The sequence below is a fragment of the Charadrius vociferus genome, unplaced genomic scaffold, assembly GCF_000708025.1.
Source record: "Charadrius vociferus isolate BGI_N301 unplaced genomic scaffold, ASM70802v2 scaffold142, whole genome shotgun sequence".
In the NCBI taxonomy this organism is placed as follows: domain Eukaryota; kingdom Metazoa; phylum Chordata; class Aves; order Charadriiformes; family Charadriidae; genus Charadrius; species Charadrius vociferus.
In genome coordinates, this window is record NW_009647025.1 from 2152008 (window position 1) to 2177025 (window position 25018).

General features: G+C 35.4%; 1 protein-coding gene across 1 annotated transcript in view; it reads left to right on the forward strand.

Annotated features, from left to right (window-relative positions):
* The window catches only part of ADGB (androglobin), a 119070-nt gene that overhangs the window by 78093 nt on the left and 15959 nt on the right, over positions 1-25018 (forward strand). Inside the window, exons 22-29 of the mRNA XM_009895541.1 lie at positions 1907-2038; positions 4326-4419; positions 7108-7242; positions 7447-7600; positions 13469-13656; positions 15117-15301; positions 22380-22579; positions 23794-23905. Of these exons, the coding sequence (XP_009893843.1) occupies positions 1907-2038; positions 4326-4419; positions 7108-7242; positions 7447-7600; positions 13469-13656; positions 15117-15301; positions 22380-22579; positions 23794-23905 (1200 nt within the window). The remainder of the gene's footprint in view (positions 1-1906; positions 2039-4325; positions 4420-7107; positions 7243-7446; positions 7601-13468; positions 13657-15116; positions 15302-22379; positions 22580-23793; positions 23906-25018) is intronic.

Here is a 25018-nt window from a genome sequence, read left to right on the forward strand (position 1 = left end):
CTTACCTGTCTGAAACCAAGTGCAGGTGGTACCATCTTGCACCAGTTGGGAACTTTCTTGGGGAAGTTGTCCATTACTTGATTATTGATTCAGAAGCAACAAGAACAAGAGATGCTGAGATGAACCAGGAGTAACATTAGCTGTAGTCACATTTTTATGTGTTGTTAATTCAGGTTCAGTTTTAGGGTCTCCTTACTTGTTAGGTCAGTCTGTGTAACTGTGTGTTCATATAAAAAGTATACAGCTTTTATTTACTTTGTAATACATTATTTTGCCTTATATGGGGAATGTAAGCTCTGCAGCAGAGGCCGTTATTCTGAGCTAAAACACCTGCTAAAAATAGAACTCTATTTCCTTTCATTGAAAACAATTATTAGTGAGGTCAAAAAGCGTTTTGCCACTGGATTATTTAATTATAAAATAGACAAGCTTCCAGATGGGACAAATTCATCTTGAAATATGGGTCACTGATGAATAAATGGGAGAAGATAAGAGCCAGACCCTTCTCAGAGATGCACAGTGACAGGACATATCTTAGAATATGTTAAATTCCAGTTGGATATTAGGAAATCATTTTTCGCCATAAGACTAGTCAAAAATTGGAAGAAATTACCCAGCAAGGTTGTGGAGTCTCTATCCCTGGGGATACTAAACAGTGGACTGGACATTTGCTCAAGACCATGAGCAATCTGCTTGAAGTTGATCCTGGTTTGGATGTGGGATTGGACCAGATGACCTTCAGTGATCGCCTCCAGCCTATATTATTCTGTGATTATATGCATCTGTTTTATAAAAGTGGTTGTGCCATTCATGTTGCTGAGTTCTAGTCTGTTGTCTGTTGAAATGAGCTTCTGTAACCTTTCAGAGTCACTAAGTATTAAAGAGGCTTTCTGGGGTTTGGAAATGAGACAATAATGAGGAATGATGGTAGGGAACAGTCACATTTAACAATGTTCAATAAAAGAGATTAGAATGAAATGTGTGATCTCCTGGCTGATGACAGCAATATCTCTGCTTAAGCTAGTCGGTTTGTCTGTAATTTTGTCTGCATTTTTCAAGCAAATTTCTCTCTTTTCTCCTCCTTTTTGTTTGTCTGCACTTCCTTCTGGAGCGCTGTTTCCTTCCTCTCATGCCATCTCATTGCCCTGGTTCTTTATCTGCGCAGTTCAAAACTGACCCCCTGGCACTGCCCCCTTGTAGTGCTGCTCCCCACACCTTTGTCCTAAACTCTGGTGCTGATGGCTTCCAAGATTCTAATTCTAGGCAAGGATGCCTTCAAAGAGCTCATTAATAACCTGTCTGCTAGACCAAAACTCCTTTGTAACAGAAAGTCACAGTCAGATATGGGAACTCTTGCTCTGTCATAGATCTTACCCTTATTCCATGGCTCCTTAGTGAAGATTGAATACAATGTTTTGAGCAACGTTGGTGTTTAAATTATTAGTAAAATGATCAGATTGAGAGACAGAAGCACTTAAACTCTTGTGAAGCTCTCTCAAGCTGTATTCGGAGTCAGGCTTTAACGTATCGAATCCTGTTTGTTCATGTTTGGAAGGATATTTTGGAATTACACTAGGAGACTTGATTTTAAAAAATGCACTGCAATAGCTGTCCATAAAGAGAAATAAGAATTCAATGATTTGGTATTTGGAATAAGCATAGTAGTTGCATTCTGACTTTGTGTAATTACACTGTATATTTTTCTAATTTTATCATGAAAATAGCAAAACTTTGAGTGATGTTTTTGTCATAAATGGAAGTTTTATGCAGAAACTACTCTGTTTCTGGAATATATCTCTCATCCTTTTCTGGTTTGTTTTGTTTTGTTCTGTTTTTAACTTCATTGCAAGCAGCTACGGAACTTCCCACATTATTGATGTTGCTCATTCTCCTCCCCTTCTTTCAGAGAATTGTGAGAATTCCCTTAGTAGCTGGCAGAACCGATCTCCCACTTCTGAAGAAGCAGCAGCAGCTCTTAAACTTCAAGCCATCTGGAGAGGGACCTATGTTAGGAAAGTACTGAACAGCAGAAAACCGGGTGTGTCCTTTAAAAATGCCTTTTAAAAAATGTTTCATACTTCACCTTATTCAAATATTTACTGTAAAGATTTTGTTACTAATTGATATCTAATTAAAATGAACTGAAATGCAATAGAACATGATAGTTGAATCTAAGAATAACACTCAACCACTCAGTTAGCACATATGGTACTAAAAAGTAAAGGAAAGACACGCGCCCCTCGATTTTCACGGGTATTAAACCAGAATTTACATTAATGTATATTTAGCTCAGAGCTGGGCTAAATACATTGTGGGTTTTTTTTTTCTTGAAAGGTAAGAAAAGTCCATATAAGAGCCTAAGTATCATAATGGATAATCAGCAGAACACAGCATTAAAGGCTCATACTATGCTCAAGAGATGCTGTGCTGATACTACCCCTCGTTCTTATTTATATAGAGGACTCTTACATAGCTGTTAAAAACTTGTGTTACGCTTCTTATTCAGCAATTCTGCTATCTCAGCTGGAATATTGTGCCCAAGTGCAGTGTCCACAGTCCAAGAAGAAAGATAAGTAACAACTGAGAAATTCTGGGTAGAGTTGTAAAGATCAAGATTAAAGAAGGGCCTTGTACTTGCAGGCTGTTAGTTTGTAATTTAAGAAAGGGAAGTTTAAGAATTGCTTCATTACAATCTGTAAGTACCCATATCAGAAAAGGAATTTGATGGCAACAGAGTCTTTAGTCTGAGATCCAAGGTGTTAACAAGAAGGTCTTTAGTCTGCTATTCAAAGATTTTGAGTTGAATCAAGACACATTAAAATGAGAAAAAGTGGTATTTATTTTTAAAAGGGTAAGGTATTTATTGGAATAAACCAACATTTGCGTTATACTGCTGAAAACTTCAAAATCAAACAGATACTAATCAAATTCAAAAAGGATTAGTAGTCACTGATATATGATGAAATAGCAATTAATATGTTAACAGGACTGTTACACAGAAAGCTAGATCACAATGATTCCTTCTAGCCTCACAGTATATGAATACCTGAGGATCGTGACAAAGAAAACTGCTCCATTGTGAGATATACGTTCCCTTTTTAGTAAGTCACCTCCATTCTGCTGGAAGCTCCTTCTTGAATTACCATGATTGCTGAGGTTTTCACTGATGTATTTACCTGCATCAGATGGTCTCTTCAAGCTATCTTTTGTACCTTCATCTCCTCATCAGTAAATCGGGTGCTGCCTCTCTCCCAGACTATCACCTGTAGCCCGTCTTGCTTAAGCTTTCCTACTAAGTAGTCTCGTGCCCTTCTATTTTTGTTTGTGAAGTGCCATGTAAATTAGGAATTTCTGTACACTTTCACAGGTATTATTAAGTCCTATAAATCCCAAAGCCTAGAAGCTGTTGTTTTGAAGTTTAGATTTTATATTTTTGTCATTTAAGCACTACGTGAGTATCCCAACTCTTTTCTTCCATTGTCTGTAATGTCTTTCTTAACTTACTCTGTTTTATCAATACTCGGTTACTTTTAATTCTGGTGTTTTCTTTACAGTGCTTTACAGTGTTGTTTTTTGTTCCCCTCTTCCCCCCCCAGTCATACTGTTGTTCTCCTCCTTTCCCCCATTATCTAGAATTTTTTCTCTCTTACTTGTCATTTCAGTAAAGTGTTATTACTCCTCCCTCTCTTTTTTTCAGTTTTCCCCCTCCATTTCTGTCACTAATTGCTTATGCAATAAAGAAAGATTTCACCTAAACTTTAGTCTTGAAAAGTAAGACAACAGGTCTAAACTAATTGCCTAGTCTTCATCTGTATTCTGTGGATAGAAGTAGACACTTTGATATGGCAACATATCGTGTCATCCGAGAGGTATCAAACATGGGTAGGGTAACCCACTAGAGCTGCTGGATTCTTTTCTTTTTGACTACACAGATTGTGTAGGTACATACCTATCCCTTCGTAGTATCTGCAAATAAAAGCTGCTGGGGACTAAACAGTGTATTCTCCAAGGACAGAGATCACCTCGTATCACTACAACATGTTAAAGTGGAAAAACTATAAATCAGAGAAAATATTGATCACATCATTTTTGCAGTTGCGGGAGTGCTGACAGTACAAAAGTGATGATGAAGGGAATTTCCTCTGTCAAAGGAGAAATTAGTTTTCAGCTCAGTAAAACTTCTGTAAAATTCCAAATAAAAATTAACGATTCATAAGACAATTTACTTGTGCAAGTGGCTTTTTTCACAAGTAATTGGCAGGTGTATATTTGGAACAATACAAAAGTTAGATGTTATGTTTCCTAACTTATTTTATTATTTCCAGGTACTAAAGAAAACAGTAGCGTCAAAGAAACCTTGCAAAAATTGTGGAGTGCAATTGAATTAAATTTTGAACAGTGTGCTGTAATGCTGTTAAGGTAATCATGGAGTAAATTTAACTATTTTATTGCAGCCATTATCATAGAATTGTCATAAATTGCTGGTTCACAAAATAAATATGGTAAAAACATTACTAGTTTTAAAACTACAAAACTGTCTTGGAAGGGATGACATGTTTTTAGTGAAGATAGGCTATGCTTTATTCTATATACCCTACATGAGTAAAACTATATCAAATCTAATTTTTAGCTATGTGTTACAGGTTTTTTCCTACAGCTTGAGCTAGAATATTACCTTTCTCCTGTATTTATTTTTTTAATATCTTATATAATATATAAGATATTAAAATATATATATTATATACCGTTCATAAGTATAAATCTGATACTGATTCCTTAGTTAAACAACTAACCAGTTGATTTAAAACAGCATGTTGATTCATACTATCCATTAAAGAATCCTAGTTGACATTAGAAAGAAGATAGCTATACTATTTAATTATACCACAGTTTGTATCATCAAAGGATTTGTTTGTAGTACTTGCTTGAAGGAAAGTAGATGTATTTCTAGGTAGATGGTTTCCCCGGTATTTAATTACAGCCTTTGCAAAGATAGCTATTCTAATTTCAATAGTGTTCTTTAAGTCATTTGCAAGCATGACACTCTTTGGGGATCATGTATTTTCATCAAGTCCTTCAAAAATCTTTCTGTAAGTGTTCACATAACTGACCTAGCAGTGGATCTGTTCTGCCAGGGGTGAGGAGTGAGAACTGGCAATAATTACTGGCTGTGGGTATAAATCCTCACCCCTTATAACCAGCAGTTTGAGGAACACTCATGTGGGGTATAATTTTATTTCACTTTTTAGTGTTTCTAATCTTGTAAAAGATTCATATGTCGATGGGGTCAGGACTTTGCAACCACAGACCTGTACCAAATGTTATACCTTGGTTTTACATTTGCAGTGTCTCTAAATCAGCAAAGATCAGATGCGGTTTTCAGTCTACATTCGGACTTTTAAAACTTATGGGACTGATTCTTAGGCATTGTCCCAGGGGATACATTTGAGTGTTGAAATCATACTAATGTGATTTTGTTTGATTTTTTTTTTAACAGCTGACAAACTTACTAATAACTGACAAACTTACTTAATATAACAAGCTAGCACCTTGACCAATAAAGTAACATGCAGGAATTTTGAAAGTTTTGTATTAGGGTAAAAGTTTTCCCATTCTCTAACCCCAGACTAACTGGAGGCCAGAAGCAGTAGCATTTTACAACACAAACACCAGTTTAAAGTGCCCTAAAACCTTTCATATTGTGCTAGGGTTGCCACCTGTATCCCATTAGACATCCCAGGTAATCTTATCTATGTTTGTCCCTGCTATAATTTTCAATTAATTCAAAACTTGAGGTTTCTGAGGGGCTTTTTCTATCTGTGTGTGCACTGTCTATCAGTGGTCAAAGGAACCTTTGCAAAGCTTCATGGACTAAGATCTCAAACTGTTCTGCTTTAAATTACTTTTGGCAATATTTGCATCCACTCTATGACTCACAAATGTTAAGGTCAACTGTTATCATTGCTAAAACCATGAATTTGGAGATTGTTTTTGTAATTCCAGTTACTATCTAGGAATAACAAAACGTCAGCATAGCATTGTCCAGATTTTGTGGATAAAACTTTTGCCATTGAGCAACTTGAACACGATCATATTTGACACAGAAAAGACACATATCACCAAAAAAGGATGTTGTGAGGTTCCCTTATGCTACCCCCTTTATGTAAGCCATATAAACCAAACTTTGAAGTAGAGCAATTGAAAGTTAGCAAAAAAGATACATTGTTTACTTACTGCAGACAGCAGGTAGTTAAAGAATAATGCAAAACAGAGGGAGTGGGGGGGGAGAAAGATACCCTTCACCTCTATGTAGGCATATTCTCACTCGTAGTCTCCAGAGAAAACCACTGAAAGGAGACAAAAGATGGAATGAGAGCTATTATCTTTCTTCTGGCCTTTACCAAATTACCTTTTCACATAACAGTGAATTTTTTATGCTGGTCTTCACATTGCTTTGTCCAGAGGAACATTAATTTTTGATGCTGCATATAATAAATAAAAATTCCTGGTGTCAATTAGGTGCTAGTGAGGTTCGCTCTAATCTTACAGATCTTCATAACACTCGAGAGCTTGTTTGCCTTACAAATAACTGTTGAATTTACAGTCTTAGGCTCCTTCCTGTGTGAAAGGAATGTCTTTAATCCCATTTTAAATTTATGTGGTTTTGCTTTTATTCCTTTCTTGTTCCAAAAAGTTTTAAAAGGTTTTTTAATGTCCTAATGATGCCACAGCTTTAAGATGACAGCTTAATATAAAGAAATGGAAGTTATGCTAACTGAGATTTATTTAAAAAAAAAAAAAAAGTAAGATTTTGTAGAAGACGTAACATTTTGGGCTATTAGAAGCGGTTGTTCTCATGGATAGACTGATACAAATATTTGTATGTGATTATTGGTCATTACAGGCCATTAGCTCTAAAAGAGCTGATCCCTACGTGATTGAGTATTTTTTGAGAGTGAACAGCTACTAGAGAAACATGAGTAACACATTTTATATCATTGTTTTATACTCATGCATGAAGCAGTGTTCTTCATGATAAGCATAAAGTCAAGATATATGTGCCCTCGTGATTAGATTTAAATATTTATCTTGTTTTCTGCTTGCTAGAGAAATGTTTAAAAGAAACTGTAAGTCAATTGAAAAGTTTCCTTGCTATGAAGATGAATGGTGTAAGATGTCTTTCGCTGACTATGCTGTGACATATGCTGATCAGCCACCAAATGTGTGGTTTGTGGTTTTTAGGTGAGTTTTGTGCAGCCCTATATAACTCTTATGGGGAAGTAGTATCAATAAACTGTGGTTTTTCATTAACCTGCTTTCAAAACATAATTTTACATATGTCTACTTTCCTTAAATTCTAATGTATACTTTAACTTCATGTTACACAAATAATTTTATTTGTGAAAATAATTTTAATATAATTTGAACTTTTCTTTTTTTTTCTAGAGAAATATTTCTTGTTCCAGAAGACATGCTTATAGTGCCAAAGGTGTATACCACTATCCCTTCCTGTAGACTTCACGTCATTGATAATGACACACTGGAGGAAATGCCACATGTCTTTTTCAAAGTGACACCTCATGTTTATGTGAAAAATAAGGTAAATCCAAAGACTGGTTATGAAAAGTATAATTTTAAAAATAATAACATTTGCCTATATTCTGTGGACATTTTCAGCTATGTCATAATGTTCTGCTTAGAAATGCCCCCTTATTTATTAGCAAGTTTGAGCAGTCTATCACTAATCTGCTTCTGTGCTTAACCTTAAACAGTGAAGGCAAAGCCTTGATGTCTTTGATATTTTTTTACTATCTTTAAATGGAGGATTATTATCCAGCTTCTCTGTGCTGGGCTGATCAATGGCAATATGGTTGCAGTTGATGCTATCTATCTGACAGAACAACCTTCAAGAGTCAGAGGCCAGACTAAGAATGACATTTAAATAGCCTTTACATGTCATGCTTACAATAATTAAATTAACATGCGTCCTCAGGTGCTAATGATAATTGCAGCATTGATGCCAGATACAGCTTTAGATATGCCCCCCCTCAAAGCCTGTATGTTACCTCAGAAGCATTACTGTAAATTGCTTCTAAAAAACCCCTATATTATTAAACAATTATCACAGCTTCCCCTCCTCCTGCCTTTTCATCTTTAGGCTAAAGAAGACAGTTTGCTCAGTCTTTCCTTGCAAGTTACGTGTTCTACGCTCTTGATTACTGTCTCCTCTGGACTCTTTCCAATTGCTGTTGGGTTTTTCTTGTTTATCATGCACAACACTGAGCACAGTAAACTTTGCACCAAGGATTAACTTGTGGCCATACAAATGATGAGTAAGGACCAATTAGTTTACGTGTCTTCTGGGCTTTACTTCTGCTTATATAGCCAACTGTGATGTTTGCCCTATTTTGCAACACCATTTTTGACTCGTACTTCTGTAGCCTTCGGTGCTTTCCTGAAGAACTGAATCCTGTAGTTTATTAATCTTGACTAAATAGAGTGTATTTCACTACCAATTGTAATGCTATTTTTTCAGACCATTTCCCTAGCTTAAAATAATCTTGAATTATTTTTTTCTCTTCCTCTAAAGTTACAATCCTTCTTTGTGGTATCAGCTAATTAAACATATATGTTCTCCATTCCACCATCCACATTACTAATAAAAATATTGAATGGAATCAGGTTCAGGTTAGGTCTTTGAAATCTCACTGGCTGCATCCTACTCTTCCAAAAGGAGCCATAAATATGTGCTTTCTGGATGTGATTGTCCAGCAGCCAGGACCCTAGTTTCTTCATTATGGCAGCATTTCCTTAGGTTTAGAAGAATGGTCAGAGAGACAGTGTCAGGTATCCTTCATTCCCATAGTGTGCTTTCCTATACAAGGAAGCTTGATTGGTTTGATAGGAGTTGGGTTCTGCAGTCTCTTTGCTATGTAGAGAGAGTTGCAAGGAGTTCATTTTATTAGGTATTTAATTATGTTTTCAGCCATTGGAGTTATGTTGACTGATAATTTCCTAGATAACTTTGCCCATCTGAAAAAAAAAATAGAACATTGCAGTTCTGTAGTTTTCCAGTACCTTACGTGTCCTCCATCAGTTATCAAACATAATTTAAAAGTTTTGTGATTGTTTTAACTTGTTATTGAATTACCCTTCAAACAATTCAGAAGTTCATCAGACCTAACTAATCCAAAAGTTTAATTTATCTAGATAATAATTTACTACTCTTTTCCTATTCTGGCCTGCCTCTTACCTCTTTAATATTACCATTAATATTAACTATTCTAATCATATGTTCACAGTTGACCTTTTAGGTTCACAGTTTAGCCTTCTCAGTCTCATCTGTCATTAACAAGGAATTGATGTCCATTACAGTCTAACACTGTAGGAGTAGTTTTCTTGTCTTTCTTTTGTAACTTCCAATGTCATCAGACTTTGTTTTTGCAGTAGAATGAACTTGCCTTATCTAGTGTTTATAGTGAATATTAGCTGAATGTGACAGATAAGGACTGCTACTGCTGGAGGAATATGCTTCAAAAAGAAGGGTTGCAGACAAGCTCTTCAAGCTCTCAAAACTAATTTGGGATCCTCAGAGATTGGATGTGGATTCCACCAGTCAAGAAAATTCAGTTTGGAATCCAACAGTGGCAAGCGGCAGGATGCAAAAAGAAATCTCAATGGTGAACACTACTTAACTGTTTTTCCGTAAGGTGATTGGATTGTGGAAAGAACAGTCACAACTTCAGATTTATTTCAGATCTCTTCTCATCATTTGTCCTGCTTACCAGGATACAACTGTCTAGTTCTGTCTTGTAAGGCAGGTTTTCCATTTCCTTGATTTTACTAATTCTTTCTCAGACCTCCTCCCATTTAACATATCTTTCTTGAATAAAGATGTCTAAAATATTCCAGGTAAGATCTTACCAACACTTTGTGCAGTGCAGTGGTTTTAATATTGAAAATGCTTGTTTTGCTAGGTGATAACCCACCTGGTACATTCCATGGTAATCTTTTTTTTTTTCATGAGTACAGCACAATAGTCTCAGTGATTCTGTCATTAACTAATAAAAATGGCCCTTTTTATTTTATTTCTGTCCTTCCTTAATGAAGAAGTCCTCTCTTAAAGCAGACTAATTTGTTATTATTTTCTAAACTCGTGACTTACATTTTAAAATATTAAACGTGGTTAATGTTACTAAAGAGTAATTTTGGTTTAAAAGTATTAAAACAGAATTGTGTAGGCATGCTGTATTTTCCTACTTCTTCTTATCACATTTCTTAATCACTGCTACTGAGTTTCTCAGTAAAAATATAACCTTATACTGTACAATTGAGCTTCTTTTCTTCCTATTTGTAACTGACTCCTTAATGTTTCAGTGGACGTGCAAAAGCTATTGGAAGCCCTACTGATGTTTTGACAAGACATTATGCAATTATTATGAAACACAGAATACAGTGGGATTATTTTAATCTGTTACCTTTCTTTTTAACAGTATTTTGTAAAAAATAGTCAATGATGTAATACATCAAGCAAGAAATTATACAGTATGCCTGAATTCCTAAATGTCAATATTAATACAGAAAAAGTCCTGTCTTTTTTTTTTTTTTATTTCTTTATAGTATACCTACTAGTTAGCTGTTCTGCTTCAAAACTACAAATCGGCAATTTACAACAGAGCTAAAAAGAAGTCCTATCAACAGATAATTGTTATTCTGCTGCACAGACACTTCCAGCACATATTGTAGTTCATTTCTAAATGATTGACAATGAGGACAAAATCTGCACACAAGCAATAATGTCTCTGCAGACATTACAGTCTAGGTAGAAACTAGCTACTTTCTTTGCATTGTTTGGAATTTATTTGCATTAAATTTTCTTCTTCCATGGTAATGTTTTCTACTGCTGGATACAGTTGGTTTTGTTTTTTTTTTCTTTTTTTTTTAATTCTAATCTATTATTCAAAAGTCTTTTGAACAGATTGTAGGAAAGGATAGAGATAAACATTCCACAAGCTTCAGCTGACCAACAAAGATAAGAGATTAAGAAATCATCATTAATGCCATATTTAGTCTAGAAAATAGAAGCCTATATGAGCAAGGACACTGATCGGTTATTTTCTTGACTAGTCATAGAAGGACATAAGGAAATCATCTTACTTTACGAGAAAGTTAGTTTAGGTGGTATATTAGAAAACAACCCTTTCTGATTCTAGAGATTGTTAATTGTAACAAGATATCTTAGTAGGTAATGAAACCTCTCAAAGGTTTTTAAGAGAGACATAAATCTGATGGGGTTTTCCAGATTTATTTATGTATTTTACTGACTGATGATTACTGTGTGTTCCTACGAGATACCAGATCTTAAGTAGATTTTCTGCATATTTATAGTGAACATTAAGATTGCATAATCTTATCATTATAAATAGGTATAAAACAGAAAGTATTTTTCTCATGTGCACCATGGTGTCAGAAAGCACTTGAATATTTGGCTAAAATCCTCTTGGTTTCCAAGTGTACTTGTTAAGAACAGGGAGGACTTTAACTATATGCTTAAACAGATATTTAAATAAGTGAGTTCTCCTGAATCACAGCTTTGAATGGTTGCTATTCCCTTGTCGTGATTAAAGAGTGTAAAGTGTCTTACAGTTACAATTGCACAAATTGGAATCATGAATCATTTCTTTTATTTTCATTCTAAATATTCAGTAGTCCTGAAGTCACAACCCTGCATTATTGGATAGTCCTGAAATCACAACCCTATTTATTACAAGAATTTTTTAGCAAAGTTTTTTTACTGGTAAATACTAATTTCTTTCAACTAAAATTTAGCAGAAGACTGTGAAGAGAGAAAACCTTTCAAAGAATTTTCACCTGGACTATTTCTTGGGTGGAACATGAAATTTTAATGTTTGAAATAGCAAGTTGGTAGGGCTAGTTCGGAGAATCTGAAGTACTTAATCCTGAGTTCCCCTGTTACATTGCAATTGGCCATCGCACTCATTATATCCTTTTTTCCTGCCCCTGCCTTTGAAGTAATCACATTCATATTGCCTGCTTTTTTCAAATGCAAAATAAATTTTTGAAACCTTTTAAATTATACTCTGGTTTCCCATATTACTCTTCTCAGGATTCATAAAGAGCAGATAAATCTGCATCAGGCTTATTAACTGTGTTGCATTTTTAATTAATTTTTATTTGATTTTTCTAATACTAGAAATATTTTTCTGTAAATCAACATCTTCATAAAAATAAGATTAATATCCTGACATTTAATGCTATACTTGCAATGACATTATTAGAATTAGGGACAATATTAATTTAACCTCAGATTTGAAGACATAATGAATCTGATCTCTAAATTTCCATGCAGCAAATTGCATTCACCCATAGTTTCTCAGTGGCTACAGCACAAAGGGACAGTTTTAAATCTCTGGTTTGTCAGTGAATGCAGTTATTGTCATGTTTACATTTTATCTTTATCTAATTTTGCTTTCATATGTATGAGGACTGCTAGCTTTTGCTAAATGTCTTGTGCATGAATTGCCAAAATATTCGTTTCCTTATCTTCAGCTGTGGTCACCTTTGGAGTTAAAAGTATCTATAATCTCAAAATTGTTGTGCAGTTTTCAAATACATCACCTCTTTACAATACACATCGTTCTTACATCCGGCATAGAGGCCAGATGTTTCCCAGCAAGAGTAGAGCAGAAGTTTGATGTGATTGCCTCAGAGCTTGGAGTGAAAGTTCTTGGCTTATGCAGTCATTAACTCTATGTCATCTACTACTACTACTACTATCACCACCACCAGCACATATAGTTTTGGTCAGATATCAAGAGGGAAAAATATTTTGTACCAAATGAAAAGACTTCGATTGATACTAATGCTAATGATTTTACAAGAAAAAGAATGGTAATATTACAGAACCCGGAGATGTGTAGATGTGTTTTATCTGGGAGCTATTTGCACGGTAGTATGATGTACAAAGCAAGAAAATACATTGAATAAATATGTTTTATTGAACTTTAGTTATGTCATAAGAAGACTTTTCAGACTAGGGTGCTGCATATGTTTAAATAAAAGAGTAAGAAATCATTAATATTTGTTATATTAGAATTTATTAAACAACTTAGAATCATAAAATAATTCGATTAGAAGGTGACCTCAGGAGTTTGATTGTATCTGCCCTTAAAAATAAGGTCAACTTTGAAGTTAGATGAGATTGGATTTGACTTATATGTAAATTTTTCCCAAATATAAATTCCTGTAATATGAGATGCGTCATAAGTTAGACTATAATTGAACTATATAGTTCTATAGGAACTATAGGAACTATATAGTCCTGTTGCCTTATGAAGGACATCTCATTACTTATCTAACATGGACAAAAAGTGTGTTGCATGTAGTCATAGAGTTCATTTTGAGTAGTGTAATTTCCAAGTGAAAATTACTTGTTTTCTTCTTTCAGAAAGGATACACATTTATGGCTGAAGCACGTACTGGTGACCTACCTGTGGCAAGTGGAAGATGGAGGCTCCGGCTCATTGGTTCTCATAGTCCACTCCCATTTCTCTCTCGTGAGGCTGTAAATAATGTGTATTCTACTAAAGAAATTAAAGAGTATTACATACCCAATGACAAGCACATAATGTTCAGGTAAATATTGAGAGAAGAATTATTAAATTCTTGTTTTCATATGGACCATCTCTGGCAGAAAATTATGTTATTTCCTCTTTCTTAGAAGGGGAAAGTATTAAAGCAAATATCTGAATTTTATGGGCCATCAATGTGCAATACCAAATTTAATGTTCCATTTATGAAAGCGTTATTTTCTGAAATATCGTCACTGCTTAATGAAGAACAGGTGTGAAGTACACAGACTATAACTTTAAAATTGTAATAACAGTATTTTGCATTTCTGTAGGCTTGGTCTTGAAATCTTAATCCTATGTCAATTACTGAAATTCCGTAATACTTTTGGGGATTAAATATGTATTAAAATTGGGATTTTGTAGGTGGGGAGGAGACATAAAGTTTGATAATTTTTTTCAGCTATTCAGATAAAGCTTTAAATAAAATGCAGAATTACAACACTTTCTTTTCTGATAAATCGGACCAATTTCCATCTTGCAGTGTTGGCAGAAAAATTTATATACATTTCATTTTAGCATGCTGATTCTTTCAGGAGAACATATTTAATAAAAATGTGATTATTTAATTTGTATTAATCCTTTTTTAATTGATTAAAGTTTATTAAAATCAGTTTATTCTAGTAAAGTTTGAGTTCAGAACTGACCCTTCCTAAATCGCTATGCTTAAGATTTTACACAAAGGACTACACACTGCACTAAAACAGGCCCAGTGCTTAGAGCTGATTACATGTATACATTTTAAAGGTTAATTCTAAAAAATTTTGCCTTGATTCCTGACAATTTGTATCAAGAGAAATCCTGTTCAATATAACTGAAGAAAGCATGTAATGGAAATATAAAAAATGCACTCAAATTCTGTAAACTCTCTCTTGATGAGTTTGTTGGGTTTTTTTTTTTCCCTCTCTGGTGTTGCCAATCTTTTAAAAAAATTGAATTTATGGACAAAAAACAAATAACATAAGTTATGAGTTGCACAAAAAATGTTATTTAAATTCCATCCTAAGACTCTAATTCTACAGTCTTTTAATTCCACAGTCTTTTAAGTTCCAAAGTAGCCACTGCTATCAGATGAGATAATTCTTTTGAAAGCAAATCTTTCTTTTTTTTAATTTTGCTTGGTTACTTTTTAATTGAAAGAGTTCCCTCATCTGGCTAACCATGTTTTTCAACAAATACTAGTATAGCAGGAGGGAAAATGTACATCTAGGCATTTGTTAAGGCAGTGAAAAAAAGAAATGTCAAGACCACTGCTTTTTTTTGCAGAAGCAGTTACTTTGATCATAGCTTCACTGCACTAAATTTCACTACAGGAAGCTTAGCCCGTCAGTTTGCAGGAAGACCATTGACTACAAACTCAATTTTAAGTGTTTGTTTCCAGGTCAGCACAACATTTAGGTACTTTCCTAAAAAAGAATCATCTGGCATAGTTGGTTATATTGCTATAATTTTTTTCTTCCTCTTTAGGTATTCAGTAAAAGTCACAGCATCACATATTGCTACAGTTCAGGCACAAACCTCTAAATCAGATGTGTTCATTAAACTACAAGTCCTAGATAATGAGGAAGAAATTGTGAGTGTCACTGGAAAGGGCCATGCAGTCATCCCTGTTTTTAATTTCTTGAGTAATGAAACACTTTCGAGTTCCCACTGTAAGTATTCTGTATTTGATCATTTTATTCACTGATATACATTCTTACCGTAACTTTAGATAATCGCAGAAAATACTATTTTTCCTACTTTTTCCATGAATACATAATTGCTTTGTGATTGAGTGAAATCAGCTACATTTTTAAGCAATGAACAGGACTTTTTGGTCCTCAGCAATGAGGAAAGGTACCAAAAGAATTGATTGAAATAAGATGTTCAGCCTTATTTTCTTCCTCTGCCTTTTCGTCTTGTTTTCTGAGTAAAGATTTTTGTGGATAAGTAGCTTCTCAGTTCTGAAAATTTTATATAAGTGCTTGTCTTGTCCTTGAGAATTGAAATATGTTTTATTTTCAAGATCTTGCCTTTATTTGTTTGATATTAAAATTTAAAAAATTTTGGCTGTTAGGAAGCTGAAGCCCAGAACATGGGGCATGGTAAATAATTTATAGATTACACTGAGCCTTATGGTTTAAATGCACCAGCTTGAGCATCACTCCTTTTAGCAAAAGCACATGTTTTATTGGCTTCTTATCAATCATATGAGCTCCAGAGTACAAGGCAAAAGACTCTTGAATAAACGACATGGTATTTATCTTTAAGAAAAACTCTCCATTTTTGACTCTGCCTCTGCTACAGCTTCAGAATGATATTAATGGAAATAGAAGACACTGAAAGAAGCGCTACTTGCCCCAGACTTGCAAAGCTCATAAATGCCCATTATGCTATTGTCAATTCTTTATTATAGTAACTGAAATACAGAGAAAATTTATCCCATATGAGAATACGTGAATTTAAACAAAATTTCTTTTGAGACAAATGTATTTGAAAGTTTCAGAAAACACCTCATTTATTTTTTGGCTGAACAGTTGAATCTGAGAAGTTTACTCACTCAAAATTAATTTTCCTTTTTAAAAAAAACTAATTCTTGCTATTCATTATATTGCAGTCTTGTCAGCTCAGCTCTCGTTAAAGGTGAGAACCAGTATACGTGTTCAAAGGTCACCTTTCATAAGTATGCTAAAATTCATGTATTTTCTGAAAGTACTTTGAAACTAGTGATTGCAGCTAACAGAAGTCCAGCTGGCATCAATTAAAACTGACTCTCGGTAGTCCAGCAAACTACTACTTTGAATCTACTGTATGCTCAAGCCTGGGAGCATATAAATACTGGGGGAAGGGGCAGGGAGGTAAAGAAAATGAAGAAAAACTCTTTTCAGTGGTGCCCAGTAACCAGAGAAGAGGCAATAGGCAAAAACTGAAATATAGAAAATACAATTTAAGCATTAGAACGGGTCATTTGGAGGAGGCATTTTGTTTGTGTTTGTGTTTTGGTTTGTTTCATTTTTGCTCTCAGGGTGTCAAACATTGGAAGAGGTTGCCCAGAGAGGTTTAGGGGTTTTCATCCTTGGAGATAATCAAAACCCAACTAGATGTGGCCATGAGCAACCTGCCCAAGCTGACCTTGCTTTTTGCAATGGTGTTGAACTAAAGGATCTCCAGAGGTGTCTTCCAGCCTCTGCCAGGACCACTCAGCCTCGTGTGATCTGTGCTATCAGTTGGTAGTTAAGGCTTATGGTATGTTTTTGGTTTTTTTTCTTAATGATACACAAATAATCCAGTTCCTTTGGATGTGCTGTCCAACTAAACAGGTATTCATGTACAACCGGACTTAATAGAGAGAGCCTTCAGCTTGAGATCATGGCGATGCTCTGCCATCTTTCCCCCCTGATGTAGTGCGATAACTTCCTGCACTCTGTCGAGGGCAGAGTTAGGTTATCCAGACATCCTCTTCTGTGCTTCACTTCCAGGCTTTCAGGAGTTTGAGTTCTGCCAAACTCAGTACTCAAGAGCTACCATCAGACAATATTAGCTGTTTGCTAGTGGCATCTTTATTGTTGGATAAAACTGGGGCTGGGCAACTAAAGAAGCTAAGACAAAACTGGAATGAAAATTTTGTAATCTGAAAGTACTCTTGGCCAGTTGATTGACATTTGATTTTGAAGTGCTGTTTAATTTTACTGTTCAGAAACAATAAATACAGCTGAATGAGGTTCTTAGGCATATTTTCAACAATTGTCCCTGTAGCGCTCAGGTAATTTTTAACAAAAATAAAATACCATCTGCATGTTTCCGCTACACTTCTTATATGTAATAGATTTTAGATGCTACTGCTGTGCCATCTTAACTTCTTTCATAACCTTCATTTGTTCCCCTGATTTCTATACACTTCACTTCTTAATCAAGCTATTTCCATTTTATTTGTAAGATCGTATACTATTTTGTGTTTTTCATTATATTTATGTGTTTATTTCTGAAAATTATATTCTTCATAAATATTACAAGTTTGCTTAAGTAAAGCAGTTGTTTATAAGCAAACAACTCAGCTACTCTGCTCTCTGTGGACACCACTATACATCAATGTTGTAAGATACTGAAATCTTCAGTCGTTTTATGAAGACTTTTAAACAATAAGTCTTCTGTAAATCAAGTCAGTTTCTGCCAGTTTGAGCATATGCAGAACCTGAGGCAAAGACAAATTGTTCAAATACTGGATTATTGCTTTGCTAAAGCCCAAAATAGCATCATATTTCATATGCTCAACTCCACTATTTTGAACTATTTAGTTTTCTAATGTGATCCTTTAGAAAAAAGTTTTACCTGAATTTCCAGTGCTGTGTGGGAAAAATAACTAATGTAATCATGTTTATGAAACATGTGGATTTCTGTCTCAACTGCACCTTGTTATTACCAGAAATGTAAAATCCAATACTATGGAGACCATGCTTTTGAAGCCTAATTCATCAGATGACCATGTTATGGTTTTAAAGGAAGTCATGGAGAAGGTGTCATGATTCTGCCTGAGTTACCAGGTTAATCAGTAGCTATATTTGGTAACTAGTTTTGGAATGTGGTAACAGATTAGTGAACTTAGTAGTAGACTGGTGGAAACAGAAGCAGAAAAGCTGTAAAATAACTGAGATTAGGGTCAGCATCACAATACTTAAAATAAATTGCCAAGTTACTCTCAGTACAGTTAAGGAAAAACTTTCTTTGAGGAAACCATCTTGTTGGCAAAGATCATAGTCTGAAGACTGAACTAAGTTAAAAGGCACAATCAGGTGAAAGAGAAGAGAAATGTGTTCTAACACATGCTGGAAGGGAGAGGATAAGGCAGAATAATAAGAGGGACATTTTGTATTTGCCAGACTAGCAGGGGGCATAGGTGAGAACAACTCTACAAAATATCCTCAGAAATCAGACACATACATTAGGCTCTAATTCTTATGTGCAATGATACAAATAATTTCTGCTAAGTTAAAATAATTGTAATCCATTGTGAATCATTCAATGAAATATCTGTCCTCAAACTAGGACTTATATTGACCTGATTGAAAAGAGGAAGGTTGTCGTATCAAGTTCGTATTCACCAGTGGAGCCTATAAAAAAAAAAGTTATTATTTTAGACTGTATTTGAAGGTGAAATGAATATTCTGATGCCATTTAAGTGTTTGTGAGTGTATAGAGAGCTGTCATTTGGAAGGAATGACTGTGAATCTGTCACTGTTTGTTGGTTTTTTACTATTACTATTATTTTTACAATACTAGACCAAGTGGCCTTGATGTTGAAGTTCTTTTCCTATATATATGCATCTTGTCTATCACAAAGAAGACATTTTGTGTGTTTCAAATCCTTCAGAGCATCCAAATTAAAAGAAAAGATTATGAAATGTACTCAGTATAACCAACATGGCGGTATCATATTACCCAACCTGCTGGTTGTCTGTAGGTGCAATTTATGGCATTGTAAAAGTATGTTTCTTTGCTACTGTCAAAAGTGTTAGGAAATTATAGAATCATACAATAGTTTAGGTTGGAAGGGGCTTTTAATGATTACCTAGTCTAACCCCGCTGCAATGAGCAGGGACATCTTCAACTAGATCGCGTTGCTCAGAGCCCCGTACAACCTGACCTTGAATGTTTCCAGGGGTGGGGCATCTACCACCTCTCTGGGCAGTCTGTTCCAGTGTTTCACCACCCTCATTGTAAACATTTCTTCTCATATCTAGTCTGAATCTGCCCTCAAATTGGCCTGTACAATATAGGAACCTCCATAAGTACTGATGCCAAGTTCAGGTGAGGATTTGTACAATTGACACTGAATTCAACAAGATTCATACTGTCAATATCTAGTTGTTGTCTAAAAATAAGTTTTTTCACAGAAGAGGAATAATAAAAACCACTGCTGTATCATCAGCACCAAACTTGTTAGTTAGGCAAGACACAATCGTCATATTTGAGACCTATTCAGTATCACACATGTTCTGCCTCTCATAGAATTGATCACTGTGTTGCCAGTACTCTTAAGTGACATTATTGTGCCAGCATCACCAATAAAATGTTATACTCCTTTCCTACCCACAACCTGTTAATTCCTCTCCAGTCACAGCTGCTTTAGAAATGTCTTACAGCTCAAAAACTACATTGATTTGGAATACATTTACCTCATCTGAGATGTAGCAGATGACTTGGACCTTGAACATTCTCTTGCCAATAAAGGAGGTATATATTGACACGTTGCAAGCACAACTTGTTTTGTTGATATAAGCACAGCAGTTCTGTAAGCACAGATGGGCAAGGGAATGCTCATAATCCCTTTATTTTTCATAGTAGCAGTCTGATACAATCCAGCCTGAAAGTATCAAAATCTTGTTCAGATATTTGTTTGAATCTGGAATCGAGGTAAGTAGGAGTTCCTTCCAGTCAGAGCCTAGTCAGTTTTCTTCGGAAAACAAGACAGTAGGTATGTAGTAACTAATCTGGTGTCACAGCACCACCTAGTGACAATTGCTAGAACTATTATTTTGGACGTGTATTCATTTTTGGGAACTTTTCCAAGTCATCTTTCCAGCAAGGAAAGCAGAATGAGTCTTATGGGGGATTCCACCACTCTGTGCTGAGTTATCTTCATGGCAGGATCATCCTCTGGGAAAACCATTAGAGAATTTTTCCATACTTAAGCTCCTCAGGTTTAGGAGAAAGAGGAAGATAGTGAGGCATTCATGAAAGCTAATTATAGCCTAAGGAATACAACCTCCCGTGAAACCCTTCGCGGCTCCTTCAGAGGGTAGTGCACAACTCCTAAAGCTCCTAAAGCTGAGACACTGGACCTCCTGGAGAGGAACTCACCTCTCTGTTGACTACAAAAGGGAGTACATTTATTTGGCATCACTGCTTTAAATATACCTTTTTGTAAATTATTTTCACTGTCCCTTGATAACAGTGCTCAGGCAGGCGTTGAATATCCTTCCTGACTGTGAACTTTCACAGAAATATTGCAAATGGTACCCTGAAGGAAAGTTAGTCAATTGGAAAATGTCTGTATGTAGAGTTATTCTTCTGTTTGGAATCCAAATTCTTTCTTTGCAGCAGGTTTTCACAAAGATGTAAAAGAACATGCAAGATTCTGGTCTCTGGATAATGTGTTTTCTTCATCCAAATGCACTTCTGTTGAGTGAAAGCCCCATGATTTAGGTTCCCTGTGATGAAAGACTTGGTATTCTAACCACTATGTCTCCTCTCACCATCACAGTGTGGGAAGCTAACTGATACCTGGAAAGCTCAGCAGGCTCTATTTAAGTGAGAAACTTTTCCACAGATACAGGCTTGCTTAGGCATATCTTTTACAAAACAACACCCATGGAATTGCTTCAATCTAATAATTGGGTTAGAAGAAACCAAACATTGTCTTCCTTCAGGTTTCTCTCACAGGCTTCCTTACCCTGGGGACAGCAAGGGGAATACCTCAGGTGCTAAAGATTGTGAATGCCATGCAGAAGAGCAACTCATATCTTGTGATTAGGTGCTTGAGACATCTTGAAGAAAGCATCTCTGCAAGGTCTTACTTTCATTTCCTGACTTCTACTGATTTTCTTAGGAAAAAGGAAGCACTGCCTTATGCAGAGGAAAGATGCGATAACAAGTGATCTGTGGCATTTGACTTCCATAAGAAACAATATTTCCTGGCTCCCTTTGAGTTTCTAGTGGCACACTTAAACTTTTATTTGGCATTTATACACTGACACACCACCAGGGAATTTTGCTGAATCTGGTCTAATAGTCCTGTCAACTCCTGTGAACTTGCCTAGATGTTTTGTCAACACACATGAAACTCTGTATGTTTTTCTGTTGAAGTGTTGCAATGATACAGTATCATCCTTCGCTTCTACAGTAAACCTTGGGAAGAGTAAAGCCTTCTGTCCTCAGTGAAGTCAAAAAGATATCTCTTTCTCAGTTAATGGTCCAACTATTGTTAGTGTAACACAGGTGAAGCTGCTTCCCCAGAGGTGTTATTTTTGCCCTTATTCAATTTTCTATGAGATGTTCCATTTTCCTATCTCTGTAGACACTCAAGCAAGAAAATATCATAGATTTTAGTGGCATTAGAAATGAACACAAGTTTACGTTTTCTGGATTAATACTTCTGTTACAGCCCTTCTTTAGCACATTCCTGGTTTCACAGTTTTTCCACATTAATTCCTTCTTTAGGAGACAATGATAACTTTACAAATTTTTTTTTTTTTTTTTACAGATTGTTTTTTTTCTAAAATTCAGTCAGCTATGATCTTTGTGTTCAGGTTGACATAAGAGATTTCTGTAAGGGTAAGAGTTGCCAGAGTTGTGACCAATGCACCTCTCCTCTCCTTCCCTATCATACAGAGTAGAATGCAATCTGTATTATGTCCTTTATAGCCTGGTGCTGAGGTGGTTAGCACAGGAAAGAAGTGTGGGGTTTGGGAGGAAAAATTATATGCTTTATAAACAGTCACAATAATTATATATACAGTCTTTCAAATTTCTCATTATTTACTTTGAAAAGATTTGTGATTTGCATGCAGAATGAAATCAGTATAGTCTTTGGAGTAAGCATAATTTTAATTGGAAACTTGTGAGCAAAATACAGCATAAGAAAATTGACTATGATAATTCTTCTTATAGTTTTCTGGATGCATCTGTTTACCTCATGCCAATAATTCATGGAATTTCTTGAAATTAACACTGACATTTTTCATCATCTTGCAGCAAGCAAAACCCAGATTATTCAAAGTAGTACAAAGAAGGAATCAGAAACTGGAGGATCAAAAAAAAGGGGTCAAGTTTCATCTTCAAAGGACACCAAAACTTCTTTCAAGCCAGGACTTGTACAGGAAGGACCACCTATATTAGAAGATGAATCTATCCTCTTGGAAAACTTTCAAAACAAAGACGGAAGTCCACAACAAGTAAGAGATTCCAAATCATTGGGATTTGAAAAAAACAAACAAACAAACAAGCAAACAAACAAAAAAACCCAATGAAGGGGTATTGATAATTCTTTTGGTACATGTGGACATCAGATATCCTGGGGCAAGAACAAGGAATACAAAATTAAGATTGTTGGTAGCTTCTGAATGAGACTATGGAGAAAGGATAATTTATGTATATGAATAACCAAATAACAAGAGGTAATTCTTGTTTTCAAATCAAGATGATATGTTCACTCTTTAACTGTTCTTCATTTGCCAAGTCAAATTCAAGTATAGTATAACTTTCAGCAAAGGGCCAAAAACTATAAGCAATGAAGTTAAACTTCTGGTGCTTCAGTGTGAGTTTTCTTTGAAACAGGATGCAAGAAAAGGCCATCTTTAATAGTTTTAATGGAGAAACACCTATTGCCAGTCAGCTGAACGCTTTAATAACACACACAATAGCTGCTACCTAAGCTGAGTTTCTCAGAGAGGGATGTCAAAAACGTGATTTTTCTTGACTTCACCTAGTATTATTTGTCTGTCTTGGAAAAACAGCATTTGTTTTCTAAAACAGTTCTTGTTTCTCTATCCCCAAGTGTTTCTCTGCTGTTATTTTTCCTGATAATTGAGCTCAATTGCAACAAAATATTAAAAAAAAAAAAAAAGAAGATTATTGAGAAATAAATGTTAGGTTGTTCCTTGGACTCAGAACTGGCTTTAGAATTTGGAAAACAATTTTTAAAGAGAATAATTTCCTGTTCAGTGTAGATAATGCTTAAAATAACCTATGGACCCTTTCACCTCTACCTCAAATTAAGACATTATTGAGTGCTAGTGTTAGGGCTCAAAGCTCTGTAGTAGATCTTAAAACTAAAGACAAAAGTCTTTGTTTTCGCACATGGCATACATAAGAAAGTTACATGGAAATCTTAAAGGAATGTAGCTCCTTATTGCATAGCCCAGTTTAGTTTCACTTGATAAACACATGAGTAATTGTTTAATTTCACAGGAATTAAAATAAAATCTGTGGAATTAACACTAATTTTTTAAGCCTCTTGTGAATACTGTAATGTGCAAGCTTGGAAATTAATTATGTGTTTTGTTTGCTGAGTTCAGTAGCTGGCAGTTTAATCACCTACAAGGCTTTTGAATGCTTACTATAATTGTTACGGCTTCGGTACGTTAACATATTGCATTTTCTTTCACAGGCTCACAAGTATGTCATACAAGCATTGGTGCTGTATAATAGTTGGCCACTTACAGAGAGCCAGTCTCTGTTTGTTCAGGCACTGAAAGAAATGGAGAAAAATGAAATCAAAGGTTGGTTCAATCTAAGTATGGATTTAATCAAATGCATCGTGTTACTGTTTTTTAAAAAATGTTATATTGTTACAAGCCAAGATCAGATGATATTTTTCCTTGTATTCATTGTTTGAGTGAAATAATTAGGCAACAAAGCTCTTTATTCTGTGATTCATAGAAATGCAGTTTGATTGCATGATTCTGTACCTTCAGTTCACAAATTATAAAGAAAGCAAAGAATACTCTGCAAAACTCCCCTGAGCTTGTTAGGGCTTTACTTTAGGTAGGGATGTGGAACAGTTGTAGAAGTATGGCTGCTTCTACAGTCAGAGAGTCTGATGAAGTGTAATACAAAGGCACATTGCCCTGACATCCAAAGTACATCCAAACATAGAAGTTTCTACTGAAACTAGAGAAACACGCCTGCTGATAATTGAAGAACGTGCACTGACAGAAGGGGGAAAAGTCCTGTTTTGGGATATGTATTACTTCTATACTGCTGGGAGAAGAATGTAGGTAGAAGGCAAGACTAGAAAAGGTCCCAAGGACAGGCTGTGCATTCAAGCCAGGAAGGGGACAGAGACATTTCAGAAACTTTTTTTTTTTTCAGATTCTCTTAGCATTTCTTGTTAAGGGACAGAAAAAAACCCAATACATATTAAAAGCAGTTAGAATACTAGTCAGTATCTTAGAAATTAGTTAAACGTCTCATCTTTGCTTCTCCTTTTACTGCTGGGGCTGACACAGAATCATTTAGATCTTGACTATGTTAGAGGAAAATTTATCATGCTTGGTCCAACAGCACAAGAGATGCGAGGCTGCTGCCACTCCATGTCCAGGTCCAACCAGTAGGAAGGCTGAAGATGTAGTCCCAGCAGTCACACTCACACAGAACACACATACATACTATGTATATACATATATACACTGCCGGTGACACAAATCAGACAGACACTCAGAGCACTCACCCAAACACAGACAGCACCAGTGGCCTCATCCTGCTCCCCTCTCTGGCTGGACAGAATGGAAGTCCAGTAGTGAGGCAATATATATGTGTGTGTGCGCTCGTGCGTATATATATATAAGGTGGATCCTTCCAGCAACTGGGCTTAGACACCTAGTCTGCCCAGT